This window comes from Lygodium microphyllum, chromosome 25 (assembly GCF_053477565.2).
Source record: "Lygodium microphyllum isolate KBCC chromosome 25, Lygodium_microphyllum_v1.1.10, whole genome shotgun sequence".
Taxonomy (NCBI): Eukaryota; Viridiplantae; Streptophyta; class Polypodiopsida; order Schizaeales; family Lygodiaceae; genus Lygodium; species Lygodium microphyllum.
This window is the reverse complement of record NC_141159.1, coordinates 110,920,296-110,937,922: the sequence shown is the minus strand read 5'-3', so window position 1 is coordinate 110,937,922 and position 17,627 is coordinate 110,920,296. Positions and strand designations below refer to the sequence as shown.

Below are 17,627 nucleotides of genomic sequence, written 5' to 3'. Positions count from 1 at the left end.
TCGGTCACAACTAAAAAGAATGGTCTGTTAAAGTCAGGCAATTGTAGAACAGGGGCATTGGTTAATGCACGTTTGAGTAAGTCAAAGGATTTCTGCTGATTTTCAGTCCATTGGTAAACAATTCCTTTCTTAAGAAGTTTGGTCAATGGTAAAGCAAGTAATGAGAAATTACGTACAAACTTCCTATAGAAACTAGCAAGACCAAGGAATGAGCGTAATTCATGTACATTTTTAGGAATAGGCCAATGCAATATTGCATCAATTTTCTTAGGATCAACTTTTATTCCTTCTTTTGATACAATATGACCTAGATATTCTATTTCTGTCTTAAAGAATTCACTCTTGTCAGGATTTACAAACAATTGATTTTCTTTCAGTAATTGAAAAACTAATGATAAATGCTCATAATGCTCTTTTTCACTTTGACTGAATACTAAAATATCATCAAAGAAAACAATCACACAATATTGATATTTTAGAAAAATACGGTTCATCATTCTACTGAAAGTGGCAGGTGCATTAGTTAATCCAAATGGCATGACTAAGAATTCATAATGGCCAAACTGTGTTCTGAATGCAGTCTTAAATATGTCGGATCTATCTAGCCTCACCTGATGATATCCAGACTTAAGGTTAATTTTACTAAATATAGAAGATCCTTGCAGTTTGTCCATAAGGTCATCAACTCTAGGTATAGGATACCTATTCTTTACAGTGATCTTGTTTAATGCTCGGTAGTCAATACACATACGATAAATATTATTCTTTTTCTTGACTAAGAGCACAGGTGCACCGAATGGAGAATTGCTAGGTCGAATTAAGCCTCTATTTAGTAATTCTTCAACTTGACTCTAGATTTCTTTTTGCTCTATTTGATTGTGCCTATATGGGGCTTTGCAAGGTGGTTGTGTGCCAGGTATTAGGTCAATCTTATGGTCTTCTGGACGTGATGGAGGTAAACCTAGTGGTAGGTCTTCTGCAAAACAATCCTTAAAATATGCGAGAAATTCCTTATGCCTAGGGTGCATATGATTTTCCTTTGCGTGCAATTCATTTACCCAAATGAGATATGATTTAGTATTCTTGCGTAGTGCACGTTTTGCTTGAGTATGCGAAAGCAGTGGAAACATATGAGATGCATGCATACCAAATAATGTAATAGATTTTCCTTGAAAATTAATATTCATTGTGTGTGTGGAATAATCTATATTGGGATTATGTTGGTGTCTCCATGGCATTCCTAGAATAATGTCGCTAGACTATAATGGGACAACTAAGAAGTTTCTTCTTTCAATATATGGACCAATTTGAATTTCTAAATCTTGAACTTCTTGTGTGCCATTGTACCTAGTGCCTAAAAATACAGCTTTTATGCGATAGTGCGTAGGTACAGTATGCAGTTTCAATTCCTTCACCAATTTTGCCGAAATAAAGTCATGGGTACTACCGTCATCATGCAATATAGTTCTTTCTTTTCCATGCACCATACATTTCATAGTCAACAATGAATGTGAAGTAGGCATACCTGGTAAAGTGTCGGAAGTAGTAGTAGGATCATCTTCTTCTTCAGTGAAATCCGGCATATCCTCATGCTCTTCTTCGTCCATAGCTCCAAGGTAGTTGATATGTACTGATGGCTTCTTCGAATGACAATTTGCTACGAGATGCCCTGGCTGGTGACACTTGTAGCATACGATGGGCTTGGCTTTGGTCACATTATTTGCAATGGCTGGAAGTCTGGGTATATTTGGATTTGCTTGTGGAATAGGCTTAGGATTTGGATTGACAGTGGATGGTAATGCAGGTGGTTTAGGCCAATTCTTGCGGAAAGATGGTGATGAGAAACGACCTGGATTAAACCTTCTGAAATTGGAATTGAATTGTTTAGATCCATAATTACCGTTTGCTTGGAATTGTTGTGGTCGTCGATCTCTTCCACGTAACTTATCTTCAGTGTCATGAGCTAAGGAGATGGCGTCTTCAAGGATAGCAGGCTTGAACATGTTCACTTCAGCGTAGTAATGTCTAAGAAGTCCAGACATATACTTCCGCTTATGTGTCGTCTCTGGTACGTCTTCAAGCATGCGTAACTGTAGGAGTGCATTCCAAAAACGCTTTGTATACTGTGGAATAGGCTCACGATCGCGCTGTTGAAGTAAATCCCATTGCTTGATAGCCTTCTCATGAAATTGCGGTGGAAGGAAATTTTGCATGAACTTCTTCTTAAAATCTTCCCATGTAGCAGGACATTCTATGCTCTTGCGGACTACAGTCCACCAAAGTGATGCTCTGTCTATCAGATGATTAGTAACACACTTGATTTTATCTTTCTCGGGATAAGTTTCCTCATGGAAATAGTCATCAAACTGGCTAATGAATGATAAAACAGTCTTTCCTTCTCTTATGCCATTGAAAGTGCGAAACTTGAAACTTTGTTTACTTATCTTGGATTCCTTGCGAATGGTTTGTGCTTCAAGAGTGGCGTCGATGGTACGGCGAATCAAATCTTCAGCTTGAGGTTCTTCTTTATCAGTGGATGCTCCTTGTAGCTTTGTCAATTGCGCTTGCAAGGCTTGCCTAGCTCTTCGCTCTTCTTCCAATTGCAACATGATAAGATCCAGCTTTTGTTCCATGGTAGGCTCGGGTAGTTCGTCTTCAGCCATAGGATCATCCATATGTGGGGTAGTCATCCTGTAAAACTCAACAAACCTTTCTCACTCAAAATCAGTTAGCGGGATGAGGGTAGCTCAAATTTGGGGTTACAAGGCTATGTATTTTTGGGTATTTTCTTCTTCAATTTTCAGAAATTCTGCAATATTTCTGTCTCCGTTTGCTGAAAGTACTTCAACGAACTTGTAGATAGGTAGAACAGCTTGCTGCGAACAACTTTCCAGTTCAGAGTTTTTGCATACGAACAAGTCTTCTATGAGTTTTAAGCACTAGTCAGTTCTGATTTAGTCTGACTTGCAGAGTTGCAGACTTAGCAGACTTGCAGAGTTGTTGACTTGCTGGACTTAGGCCGACTTGCAGAACTTGCAGTACTTGATTCCAAGTGACTTACGGAACTTGACTTCTGGTGCGCAGGACCCGGAGTTTACAGACTTCTCTACCCTGTGTGACTTGGTAAAAATTGAGTGACTTAAGCTTTGACTTAAGATTAAGAGAGCTTAATGGTGGAAGAGGCCGCCGTTTTTTTTTTCGTGGGGGGGGGGGGCGTTTTTTTTGGCCGTGCGTGATTTTCGGGACGTCTTCTGATAGCACGATGAGGATTTTTAGAAGCTTTTAAGCTTCTTAAGCTTTGTCTTAAGCTTAATTGAAAGAAATAATGATAAAAATAATGGAGCTTATCTCTGTAACTCCACGACTTGATGAAGGAGGTGTTTGAGTGGTCCTCCGCCTGCAGAGCTTGGTCCTTCGCGATCTGACAGTGGAAACAGGGGTTCTTGATCGCCAGAAGTCTGCCTGTATCGACGGTTCGCGACGAGATTGACTGTAGAGGCCGTTTGTTCCTGGAGCTCCGCCTTTGCCCGAGATTGGTAGCGATTGGAAGCTCTTGATCTCTGCTCCGCTCTGATACCACTGGTGCGCAGATCGATCGCAGATAGCTCACGTGATGAATCCTGGAAGGTCCCCAAGAACAAAGTACTCTACTTTTTAGCACAAAAACCCATGTAAAAGCAAGCATGACAAGAGGCAAGAGACAAATTGGGTTCAATCTCCCCCATGCCTTGTGTGACCGCTTCACAAAGCATGTATTTAATGTATATTTCCAATCTTCATGCTCAATAATAGCCCAATTACAAAAATATGACAAGCTTTTAGCTTTTGAGTTTGCTTTCTACCAAAAATAGTAAAATAAAGCTAATGGACAGTGCCCATAGTGTCTGGCACGCCCAATCTCAATGTCCAAATAGAAATAACATATCCAGGCGCATAAGCGCATACAAAATAATAATAAATAATCGATGTCTCTATAGACATAACAAAATATAGGCGTGGCGCCTATCAAAATCTAGTCCAAGAGTCGAAAACCCGCTAGACTCCAATGCTTTCCTCCGCCACTGCTGCTATCTCTACACATCAACTGAAGCATTCACAATCGTTAGTAAAATAACACAATTAAACCGACAAAAGTGAATACCTAGCAGTCTTCAGCTACATAAATAAATCAACTGGTTAGAAATAAATCCTAACCTTAATTTATTACGAGTGCGTACTCTAAACTCATAAACGTTTATTAATTTAATATGCATTTTGCGGAATCACCCGCTATGGAATCACCCATGTACACACTAAATTAATGAAACGCCCGAAAAGGACAGGCGTCCCCATCAACTTCTCGCACAAAGAATCCTCTTTGCGTATGAGCCCCGGTCATCTAAGTTTACGGAATCCACCGTAAAACCTCACGGAATCCACCGTGGAATATGCCTCCTGGCATCAGATGAACCTGCTTCACGGGATACTATTGACTCTTCAAATCAAGATTCACAACCTGCACCTATTATTGCTCATGATGACCTTGGCATTGATCTTTATGTTGATCTTCTAATTGGAAATTAGCATGGTACTTGTCATGTTTATGATGCTGATATTCTTGAGAATGCTCTCAATATTTGTGAAGACCCTGCATCTTATAGTGATGCCATGTCATCCCCACAAAAGGAATAATGGCAGGAGGTCATAGAAGCTGAGTATGAATCTCTTCTCTCTAAAGGTACATGGGTTCTAACTGAGTTACCACTTGGATGTACTGTTATTAAATGCAAGTGGGTTTATAAGACTAAAACAAAAGCAGATGGAACATTTGACAAATTCAAAGCAATGCTAGTTGCCAAAGGTTTCTCACAAATTGGAGGAGTTGATTATCATGAAACTTTCTCCCTTGTTGTTTGTATTACTAATATTTGGGTCTTGTTAGGTTTTACTCTTGAGTTTGATTTGGAGGTTCACCAAATGGATGTGAGAATTGTTTTTCTTAATGGTGATTTAAAGGAAGAAATATACATGGAGCAACCAGAGGGTTTTGTAGTCAAACATAAGGAAAATCTTGCTTGTAGACTTCATCGAGCACTCTATGGTCTCAAGAAATCTTCACAAGCTTGGTATCAAAAGATTGATATCTTCCTTATAAAACAAAGTTTTATCTCTTGTTCTTCAGATTCTAACTTATATGTCCAGTGCTGCAATGATAGTTTTGTTATTCTTGCTCTATATGTGAATGATACCATACTTGTTTCTAATAATCTCAACTTCCTTCAACAAGTAAAGAAGGTTTTATCTTTTGCGTTTGACATGGTCGATCTTGGAGACATACACTCATATCTTGGTATTCAAATTCAATGCTATCAAGAAAAGGGTGTTTTATTAATGCGTCAAACAAAGTTCATTAAAGATATTATTCGAAAGTTTGGTTTGGGTTCTGCACATCCTACTAGTACTCCTTATCTTATGAGCTCTACCAAAAACTCTCACTTGTTGTAGAATGATGGACAATTAGCATTACATAAACCTTATGCTAATCTTGTTGGATGTTGTCAATTTGTTGGCTTAAATTTTTGACCTAACATTCTTTTTGGACAACATCTTAGTTTTCCATGCCTGAAACATTTGACTGTAGCTAAATGAGATTTGAAGTATTTGAAAGGCACTAAATATTTTGGGTCGGTTATTGACGCCAATAAAACTTTGATTCTCTACATTCACTTCAACTTTTGGGTTATACAGATGCAGATTGGGCAAGCTCTCACTTATCTATGCGTTTTACAAGTGGAAATTGTTTTTAAAGGTTGTCTTGTTTCTTGGACTAGCAAGAAACAATGTTGTGTTGTTGCTTCCACTATATAGGTTGAATATGTAGTTGTATCTTTAGCGGCTCAAGAGTTAGTATGGCTTAGACAAGTTCTATCAAATATTGCCATCCTCCTCTCTCCAACACACCACTTCGATGTGATAACCAAAGTGCTATTAGTTTGCTAAAGACTATGTTCTCAACATAACAAGTCTAAACATATTGCAGTGCATTATCATTATGTTCAATATGAAGTAGAGAAAGGCACGATCATGATTGAACATTGTCCAAGTGATCAGATGATTGCAGATATATTCACCAAAAGGAATCAACAAAGCACGTTTCACTTTGCTGCGCTCGGAACATGGAGTTGTCTCAACTTTGATCTTTGGGAATTAATCTTCTATGACATTGTAGTGGCATTGTATACACTCCTTGTAGGCACCATACACTTCACATATGCACATACACCTCAAATCTCTTAGTCATCTATGTATATACATACTTAGTTTTACTTCACATGCACAAATTCATGTTACATGCACACAATAATCCTTCTTGATCATGTTTATATATTTGTATATAGAAGCTCCAGTTTTTCCCTTGTGCTCCCCAAGGGTTTTTCATCTGTAGCTAGAGACCTTTGTTTGAGTGGGAGTGTTGGAGCTATATATAGCTCACCCTATCTAGACTAGGTCTCACCTATATATATGTAGATTGTGATCAATATGATGTAGTCTTTGGGAGTGTATATGGTATGTCTCTTCTCTCCCTCTTGCATCTCTGCATATCTTCTCTCTTTACGCCTCACCTGTATGTACTCTCCAATTTGCAAATCCACGAATCCAAATGGAGCTTCAATCAATATTTAGATTGACCATGGCATAACAATGTACAGTTTTGCAACACCTTGCTGTCATGAACCAGGCCACTCAATGTTAATGTAAAGAAAATGCATGCCGGCATCCACAATCCCTTGAGCAATCATGTTGTAGTAGCCATATATGTTGTACACGAGTCCACACCACTCTCAAGTGGCGGGAGGTCCAATTTGAAGTGGGTGGCATCAACTGCACCACAACAACCACAATGGCAACATTACTTGAAGAACAAAGGATTCGTCATCAATATCGCTATCATCTTCCCCCAAATTGTCAAGGCTTTCAAGGCACAGGTCTAGTGCACACCCTAGGATGGACATCAATGTCAACAAAGTTTGCAACAAGCATATCAATGTGAAGCTTGTGGTTCGAGCTCTTGCAGGCAGCTATGTGCTAGCATTGAGACTCCCCGGACTTGCATCAATGATGGGCTCATGGAGAGGGCTCATGTAGAGGAGGTGTCATTGCGATGAGGATAAATAACTTGCGCTCCGTTTTGTCTTTTGTCCAGCATGGCGGTTGGGGGCTGTCGGGAGCTGGTTGTGGGGGGCGCTTACATACAATATTGTTTCAAATTAAAATTAAGGCATAATCAAATGTTGAATGAAAGCCTGGTGTGTTGGTAACACCATTGCTAAGCGCGCGCAAGGGTCTCGGATTCAATTCATGAACCCAAGGGTTCACCATATTCGTGCTTGAGTTTTATTATTTTGCTCTCAATCTTGAATTATAAGCACATCGGGGTTGAACTATTTTCTCTGTGGCTTCATAGTGGCTTTGAATTATGACTTAGGTGCTCCTCTTAGCTTATCACAACTACCAACACTTCTGCTTGTTGCAGCATGAAAGTGGGTCTCAAAATTGCATGTTCAATTCCTTGTCAAGGAGAAGGTAGATAAAGCATACCAGGCTTTTCTGCGGTTAATGGCTACATACAATTTCTCTGTACACAAGTGGGCCCTACAAGTTACATCGAGGGACTAGAGCTGTATTAGCAGATAGCTCATCATGATATGTGATGCTTACTGACCAATTCAAAAGCATCCAAATGGCTGGCTGCAAACAAACGCATGTCCTACTCAAGACTGAACAGCAATTGCATCCCCCCTCTTTGTTACCCGAGAACCAGACGTGACGGCAGATCGGTGGGTCAATTTGACCTGTATCTTGCCAGCATCGAGCCTTATATCAGTTGACTGACAGTTCTTCCCAGAGCCAAGGTGGGTGCTGTCCTTCTTGCCATGTTCGAGTTGCCTATCATCAACAAGCTTCTCATGGGTTGTTGGCAGCTTTGCTTCATATAACTTGATCTCAGAGGTGCTCTTTGGGACTGCCTGTTTTAATTCACGACCTCTCTCGAACAACTCGTCTTTTGGGCGTGTATCCCCACGGCATCCGGGTTTCCTGCTTGGCTTCTCTACAGGTGATACATCCCTTCCATGGTAATGCCTTAGATGAAGATCATGTAGGCTCTCTTGTTTTGAAGCAACATATAATTCAGGGGGCAGCTTTCCAAAAGATGGACTGTCCTTGAAACTTATGTCCAACCTTGGACTTCTATCATCAATGCCATTGACCTCATACTGGTGGTGGCCTGATCTAGTATGGCCTTGAAAATAATAGTCTTCTAGACCAGCAGGATACATATTATGGTACATAACCTGATGTCTAGGTTCCAAGTTTCCCTTTGGCCCTTCGACATCGCTGTGACCTTTTGGTGATCCTTTCTTACAGTTGAAGCATGCAGCATGAGAACTGGAACCCTTGGTTTTTGCCCCATCTGATCTGTGGTGGGCTTGATGCTGGTGATGGTGTGACCTGGTTTGCCCGCGTTGTTGCTGTTCAGTATATTCATCAGCTGCATCAGCCATCATTGTCCTTGTTGGGCTTTCTTTTCTGGACTCTGCTAAAATGCGGAACACTCTTACAAGCTCTGCTCCCAAAGCACTGCATTTAGTTTCTGCCATGGAAGCCCCTTCAAGAGCTGAGTGCAAGCCTACACCGAACTCCTCCAATTTCAAGTCAAGATTTCTGTCACAAAAGAGACATATTTCTTAGCAACACACTCAATATAATCGACGTTTCAAGGATCTCAAAGGAGCTTCTAAAACATTCCTGACCAGATATGTACTAATGAGTTGAGCAAGATCACTCAGTCATCACGCTTAGGTACTTACCTCAAGTTTGAGGAAGCTTCTGAATCCATATGTTCGATTCGACTTTCCAGGTCCATAAATCTTGCATTAACTGATTCTGGTAGTGTGTCTTTTTTGCTCTCTTCACTGTCCGCGAGTTTATAATCTAAGCCCACATCCTGAGCTCTAAGCCTTATTATGAACCCTGACAATTCTTTGTACAGCTTCGACATCTTTTCTTTCTCTAGTTCTCCGTCCTTGCTATCTGTCCTTTGGTCAGCAGCATTATCTTTACCCAATTCCTCCTCTAATGCTGAAACCCTCTTCTCCATGTCTTGAAGAAGTCTAGCAGCTGCATCATACTTCTGAAGCCAAGCAGCACCCGACTTCTCCAAATTCACAGTGCTGGTTTGAACTTCTTCCACTGATTGGACCAAATTCATTTGTGCATTTTCTACTTTCCTCACCTTTTCAACAATGCTGGATTGCTCTGCTGCAGAATCTTTCGCTCTTTTATCAAGCTCCTTCAGATCATGCTGCATGATCTCATTTTGCTCGTGTTCCTGCTGCTCTCTATCAAATAGCAACTGAACTTCATTCGCTGCTTTGGAAGCATCATTCGCAACCACGTCGAGCCTTGAAAATGCTTCCTCGATCTTCCTTCTAAGGCTGCTAATCTCATTCTCCATGATGTGATTCTGCTCATCAGATTGGGCTTGGCTCCTCTTGGCATTCTCCAACAGCAGACTCAAAGATGTACTCATCTCTGTGACTGTTCTCTGCAACTCTTTCATTACAGTTTCTGTCTTATTGACCTGCTCATGAAACTCATCATGTGACACCATTTTGTCCTGAATGGATGGTGCTTCTAAAATGTTAATTGAAAACCTCCTTCTCTCTTCCTCAATCCCTTCTGCAGCTGATCTTGCTCTGCTGACCTCATCTAAAATCGACTTCCGCATCTCTTTGATATGGTCCTCAAGTTCATTGGTATACTTCATGTGCACTTGCCCTACAGCTTGGGCAACATCATCTGACATGGACAGACTTTGTCTTTGAGCCTTGAGAATGTCTCGCAATGCCTCTTGAGCTCTTGTTGCTGCCGCTGCAGCTTCTGAAGCGGCCAACGCTGCAGTTTCTCGCTCGTTTTCAGTCATGAGTATTGAGTTTCTCAGACCTGATCTCTCCTTTTCCAGGCCCTCCTGGGCCTCCATGCTCCTCACTTTTGCATCTGACAGCACTGCAATAGTCAGATCTTTTTCTTTCCCAACATCATCACGCATTCGTATCACAGCAGATGCTGCAGCTGCAGCAGCATCCTTGTCTGAGGCTAAACTCTCCTGAATCTTCAAGTTTTGTCTTTTGATGTTTGCCACTTCTGACTTGAATGTTCCCAGCATCTCAGATACAAGCTCATCCGCCTTTTGAGAAGCGGATAACACTTGGGCTAAAGCGAGTGCAGCCTGCTCCCTGTCCTTCTCGATGATGGCCAGAGTGCTTTCAATCTTGAAGCGCTCTTCCTCAAAGTCCACCTTTGGCTTGTTCTCCAGGTTGCTTTCAAGGTGTGAAACCCTTGTCTCTAATCCATCCCAAACTAGCTCTGTTAAAGAGTCTTCTGAAGCAGCATTACTTTCCTGCTGTCTTTGGAGGTCTGTCCACTGTCTCTCAAGCTCTTGCATTCTTCCTTCATAAGCAAGTTTCATGTGTGAAAGCTCTTCTCTGATCTCTTCAAGTCCTCCAAGATAAAGCTGGGATAGATTCTCTATCTTTTCCATCAGAAGTATCCTCTCTCGGCCTTCTCTGACATCTACATTACCTCTTATCATCTCCATATCCTCTTGAACTTTCTTCAAAGCTTTTGTCTCTTCCTTGATAACTGCTTCCTCTTCCTTCATTCTATCAACAAGTTTCCTCAAGCTTTTGTTGTCACTTGTCAGATCATCTCCCACCTTCCTCAGGCGGTCAATATTGTCCCTCATATCTTCTCCCTCATTTTTCAATCTCCCCATCGTAGATCTCAAGTCTTCCATCTCAAGCTCAATGTCTTTCTTGAAATCCTGAGTGTCCATTCTAGTCTGCATGTTTTCATTTTTGAAATATTGGAGCTGCTTTCTCAAGCTCCCATTCTCTGACCTTAGCATCGCCTGCTCTTTGCTGATAGTTTCCTTGGCCCTTTCTGCTATCTGTGTCAGCTGTTCCACATTGTCTTTGATCTCTACTCGCCCTTTTGAGAGCAGATCAACCTCAGCCCACAGAAGCCTAAGCTCGCTTTTCATATCTGCAATCACCTTCTCTTTTCCTCCCGAGACAATCTCCATAGGCTGAGAAAGCCTCTTCTCAATCTTTTCATCAATCAAAGCTTCGACCTGCTGCCTTTCAGCTTTTCTCAATCTCTCTGCTTCGACACGAAGTTCAGTCTTGATATCTGCAACAGTCTGGACCAAACCCACAACATTTGTCTCCTTCCTAGGAGAGAGTTTTTTGGCTACCTTTTCATCTATAAGGGCCTCAATCTGCTGCCTTTCAGTTCTCTTGGCCTTGCCAGATTCAGCATGGATAGCTTCAAGTTTTGTTTCCAGCTCCCTTCTGAGATTCTCTAGATCCTTGGAAATTCCAAGCTCTAGCTCCTCCATATCAGACCTGACACCCTCACTCATATCCTGGACAGATTTGGAAATCTTCTCTTTTACCTCTCTCACCACAGATGTCTTGACATCAGAAAATAGGGAGTCAACTTGCCTTTTGATAGAATCTATTTTTGTCGTACAATCCTCGAGCCTGGCCTCCATTTTCTGCTTGGTGCTGTCCTTCTTAGACTCGGTTTCAGCCAACAATTTCTCGGCTTTATGAAGCCCTCGTGTAAGTTCATCCAGCTTCATCTGCACTTCGTCTCGTATGCTGCCTTTGATTCCAATCAGCTCAACCTCTGTATCATCCCTCAACACCTGCAACTGCTTCTCAAGCCCCTGCATTGTGCCTTGCCACCTCTCCCCTTCTTCCTCCACTCTAGAAGTGAACCCTTCTATAGAACCTTTTAAGTCTCCCATTAAGCTTTGCAAACTGGTGATCTTTTCCTCAAGAGCTTCCACCTGTAAACCTTGGAGAGAAGACTGCTGTTGAGCTATTCTAGTGCTCTTTCCAGCATCTGTCTGCAAGCCTTGAAATGATTCGGTTGAATTATCCACCATGCTGTCTTTATGGTGACTCAAAGGACGTGGGGAAGCACCATTTGAGATTCCAGAATCAGAATCTACAGCATGCCTTATGACATCATCCATCACCCCTAGAATACCTCTCTTTCTATGTTTCTCTCTGCTTGAACCGTCCGAGACCTTCCTAGGTGGCATGCGAAAACCAAGCATGTCACCAGTGAGCTTTTCTTCAAGGGCAGGCATAAACTTTTTGCTGGCCCATAGTTCATCTGCTTCAGAAACCATGTTATTGTCATTTGTGGGCTGGCTGTCTTCCATTGATAGATTCTGTAATCTTTCTGCAATAGCAGAGGAACCCATACCAGGAATCAAATGTTTTTGGACCTTGTCCAATGTGGAGGAGAGATCCCCATTATCTGAAAGGCTTTCACCAGAGCTCATCTGTTCTTGCAGGGCTTGCTCCCTTTTATCCAAGGACATGCCTCTAGCTTTTACTGGTGAGCTCAGATAACCATCTTCTTCTGCCTCTTGGTAATGGCTCTGTATGCGGTTCATCCTCTCTTGCAACCTTTTCTGAAAAAAGTCAGAAGCAAATCTGAATTTTCTACCTCCTATCGTGGCCTTTTCTGATGACTTCAAATCATCTTCTGGGCCTGCAAAATGTTCTCTTTCTTTGTTGTGTTGTCCTTTTGAGAGGGAAGGGAGCCATTCTACTGACTGTTTGGATGGCTCCTTTATGTTCCCTCTTCTGGATGTTGGAGGAGAGCCATTCACCACAAAGGCAGAGCCAGAGTCTTCTGATTGACAAGCAGCCTCATCGATGCAGTTATCAACATTTTGAAGAGTAGCCAGAAGGGCACATCCGCCAAGAATAGCCTCTGCTCTTTGATCTGCTGAGCGCAGTGAGGCAATGAGTGCAGTCAGAACCGCAAGAGTTAACACAAACCAAGCATCCTCTGATTTATATTGAATTAGAGTGGCATCACATTTTGTTGAACACGTTTCCATGATTGCTTTCTACCATTGCGAACATTGTAAATTTTCCAGAACATTACAAAAGTGTTCCTGCATAATGGGGTTATGAGTTTAACCTGGTGAACTGGACCTTAATGGTGGAGACGCAGCATCTGTGCTACTTTTGTTCTCCATCTGCATGTTTCTCTTGCCTTTCACAGCACCAGGGGAATTGTGCTTCTTGGGGGACAAGCTGCGGGGCCGCAGTGCAGAGGCTGGTGACTCGGCAGGGTTAGAACTCAAGTAAGGGTTAGGGTTAGCAGTCCAGACGCCCCAACTGTGCTGTTTTGTGGGAGAGTCAGATGACTTGGGCATGGTCTTGGCCTTTTTGGGGGGTTTTGCAAGGGGGGCACCTGTGTCGGATTGGACCAAGCGTGGTGACCGGATGGAGCTCTTCGACCGGGGCGTGCTCTTCTCGCTCTTGGGGGATGCTCTGGAGCTTGAGAGGGGCTGGGATCTGCTGGAGGAAGGCTCACTCTCGAGCTCTTGAATGCGCTTCCGGGCATCCGCGAGGCACAGTTGGAGCTCCACCATGAGCTTGTCTGTCTTTTTCTCCTCGAAAAGGGGGTGGGAGGGGATGGTGCTGCCCATCAGGTTCTCGAACTTGCGCAGGTGAGAGAGCTCCTCGTGGAACATCTGGGAGCGCTTGGAGAAGTTGGCCTTCTTCAAATACAGGCGCGCGTTCCGGCAGTAGAAGTTGAGAGGAAGTATGGCCTGATCCATGCCCATGGCCATCGCTTCTCACAGGTACGCTGTGAGCCCCAGAGAGAGAGAGAGAGAGAGAGAGAGAGAACCTGTTCGGTGGGCAACTGTCAACTGCCGGACTTCAGCTGACAGATTCGAATCCATCCTGCGGGCAGGGCCACTCATTTTGACCGCCCAAGTTCCTCGTGGATTTCTGGGGGGTACGCAGGTCAACAAAGGGGCATACGTACTCCAATGTATGCTTTAGCACAATGTGTACCCTTTGACAAGCTAATTCATCCACGTGTCAAGCTATCGTAGCTTGGAGTTGGAATGAAGCTATCATAACACTAGCCTAGTCATGACTTGTATTGGCATGTGAGGATTTTGAACATCCCAAAATATTTTCAAAACCTTTTGTACCAAAAAATTGTGCACGAGTAAGGACATTGTGGTCATGTTGGGTGCCTAGTAATGAAAGAGGTTGTTGAATAGTTTGTTACGACGTGCTGGCTCCCTTCATCAATTTTGTTTTGTTGGAAAATGGAATGCATTTAGGGAGGCCTCGTTGGATACAAAGTATATCTTGTCTATGTTCTTCCGTGCTGATCGGCAAACTTCACTCCTAATGAAACTTGTTTGCTCCTAAGTGCCTAGCATGGATTTCACTCTTTGTGGCTAGTTGGAAGGGGAGATGTTAGCAATAGTAGAAGTTCTTGGTAGGGTGCTAAATTAGATGTTCTTGTCATGATAGAGGGTAAGGAAGGGAATAAATTAAAGAATGATAAAGCAAGAGCATTCGCATGCCTTGCTTAAGAAAACTAAAGGTTTCTTGGACAATTTGGAGCACTCTTGTTGGATAGGCTCTTCATTGAAGATGAACTATCTTGCTTCCTATCAAAAAGCATGTGAAATCCGTTGATCCAAATGGATGCCTAGAAAAGTTCTTCTAGAGGTTCTGGTATAGTTTTGGTGATGAGATGAGTAAATATCTTGACTTCTTTATGAGCATATGTAAAAACAAACAATCTTTCAATGAAGATCTAGTCAAAGTTTTTCCCATGGACCTCTTGCAAGCTTTTGGCAACCCATGGCATGTAGGATCAAGTTCCTATTGCTAAGCTACTATGCAAGAAGTGTAAAAAATAATAGAAACCCTAAACCATAGTAGAAAAAATAACTTTGAAACAATCAATTTGATTGCTAAGTTATAGCCCAAATGGATGTATTAATCATGTAATCAAAAGGTGCATGAAGGAGAGAATACACCCTCCACCAAGGTGAGCTAGGATACCCATTTTTGTGCATGGTTGGAGTAGAGCACAATGGATGGAGCTACTAGAGCACACATCCTCTAGAATGTTGTTAAAGAAGCCATGTTCTCCTTGAAATGGTAAGAACCATTGAACTAATAAAAAAGATGGCAACTAGAGCACACATCCTCTAGAATGTGGTTAAAGAAGCCATGTTCTCCTTGAAATGGTAAGAACCATTGACCTAATAAAAAAGATGCCTACTAAATACAACATTGGCCTTTATTAGTGTAAGCCTAGCTAGATACATAAAACCTAAGAAGTAAAATACCCTAGTCTAAATGCCTCTTCATGTAAATCGTGAAACTTATTGATGCCAAGCCATCCTCGCTAGAGGGATTTCTTCCTTGAATTCTAGGTGAATCCTTTAGGATTGAAGATGATGATAACACAATACCCATATGTTAAAATAGTGAATGAGTGATATAAAATACAAATGTGAGGATAAAACAAAAATGTGAGAAGGTGGTTAAGTTACCTTGAAGATGGAACTAAGGTGGCCAAGACACAAACGGTCCTAATGAGGCCAAACATCATGCATGTGGAAACTTTCCTTCATAGCTATATGGCCAAATTTTCTTTTCAATGGCTAACTAGTCTAGAAACTCACCAACAAGAGAAGCCCTTCCATTTATTTGGATCAATTTTAAACCTATCTAAAAATCTAAGTATATTATATACAATGTGAGTAAAGAATATATATCATTAGAGAGATGCAAAAATTTTAAACTTGTTTCGATGGAAAAACTACCGAAATAGTTTTTTGGATGCACAAGACCCATACACATAAGATGTATGCCCCTTCACTGGTCGCTCGAGTTTGAAGCCTCCATAACTAAGCGTACATATGTACTAGGCCAAATCCTACCTTACTAACCATCTCCACTTAGATTCTATTTTTCTAAAAATTTAGATAAAATCATCTAGGGTCATATGGTACATATATAGAATCATTAGAAAAAAAATGAGCTCACAAATGAGCCCTTAAAAATAATATACTTTAAAATGTGGGCCTTCTGGATTGTCCATTAGGAAGGCTAGATGTTGACATCCATGGAGGGTGAAACTTCTCTCTCCAAATCTTGGGTTTTTTATTAAAAAAAGGGATAGTGGGGAATTTAAAAAAAGGGAGAATGAATAGTACACAAAATTTGAGTTTCTCCCACCTCGTATTTTCCCCCTTTTTTGGAGAATTTTCAATATTAGTTTTTTCCCTTCATGAAATCAATTTGACCCAAAAGTTGAGCAACATACCACTTTCCCTCTCTTCTCCATACTTGTGAATTTTCATCTCCATTGAAGCTCCCCGCTGAGAGTAATTAGGGTTTTGAGCATTCTGCTTACCTCTGCACTTTCTTCTCCATGCAACTTCAGATTTTGGGCAAAACACGGGTGCCCATCTCTCTTTGTATTTTCTCTTATTTGCTATTTTTTCAATATGGTTTTATGTCATTTCTTACTGTTATTGTTGTTTTATTGTAGAGTTTGTTTTGGGTAGGAGATAGATGTGCTCATCTCTCTCTCTCTCTCTCTCTCTCTCCTTTCTTCCCTCCCTCTCTATATGTTGTTTCTCTTTTATGTTGTGCTTTCAATAGAATTTGATGTTGGTTCTAACTATTGTTTTCTTGTAGAGTTTATTTGGAGCAAGAGGCAAATGTATTAATCTCTCTCTCTATTTGGTGTTTTTTTCTGATATATTTTCAATACAACAGGATGTTAGTTCTAACCCTTGTTTTATTGTAGAGATCATTTTGGGTGGCATTGCATAAGTGCTCATCTCTCTCTCCCTCTCTCTTTCTCTTTCTCTGTTTCCTCTTTTCTACTGTTTTTTCAATATACCCTCATGTAAATACTAACTCTTGCTATTGTCTTTTGAAGAGATCAATTTGGGCAAGATTAGATAGGTGCTCATTTCTTCCTCTCTCTCGCATCCTCACACACACTCTCTTTCTTCCTCTGCATTATCACTTTTCTACTATCTTTACAATAGGGTTTGATGCTAGTTCCGACTTAAGGATCAATTGTTGTTGCAGCACTTAACACAAGGTAGAGCAGAGATTCTGTAACTCAATTTACGGGTAAATTTTCCATATTTTGTGGTGCTAAAATTTATTCATTTAATTAGTGACTTTTATGTTTGATGGGATTGATGTTTTCTTATGTCCATCATTTGCAATGGGTTTTGATCACCAATGATTCAATCTTATCTTCAATAGATAAGCTTATAGGTAAAGTGCCCCTATTTTGTATTGCTTCTATTCATATAGTTATCTAGATACTTATTGTTAAAAGGAATTCATGCATGTGTTTTTGGGTACATGTAGGTATTGTACAAGGTTTAGGTGAAGCACATAATTCTCGATCGACTATTTTGATGTGGTGAGTGCTTCCTTTGTGTTGGATGATATGGATTTGCTGGAAGTTGATGGTTAAAAAATCCTCTACTTTATTGGTCCTATGTGTCCATTCGGGATCTCCATGCCAATTGGCAATGATCCATGAAACTCTTGTATTATATCATTCATATAATGCACAATGTGTTGAGTCTTAGAATATCTCAGGTGTCAATCCAATGTGCCTATCAAGATTTCATGCCATGTGACCGCTATCCTTGTAACAATTACTCTATAATACCTACATTTCATACAATGTATTGA

General features: G+C 41.2%; 1 protein-coding gene across 1 annotated transcript; it reads right to left on the bottom strand.

Moving 5' to 3' along the window:
* Window positions 1–7,452: 7,452 nt before the first annotated feature.
* Window positions 7,453–13,725, bottom strand: LOC148014621 (uncharacterized). Its single transcript, XM_087667318.1, has 3 exons — window positions 13,051–13,725; window positions 8,850–12,849; window positions 7,453–8,703 (listed from the first exon to the last, which is right to left on the bottom strand). Exons 1-3 carry the CDS (start codon window positions 13,706–13,708, stop codon window positions 7,752–7,754), a joined length of 5,610 nt encoding a protein of 1,869 aa, XP_087523444.1. The 5' UTR covers window positions 13,709–13,725; the 3' UTR covers window positions 7,453–7,751.
* Window positions 13,726–17,627: the final 3,902 nt, after the last annotated feature.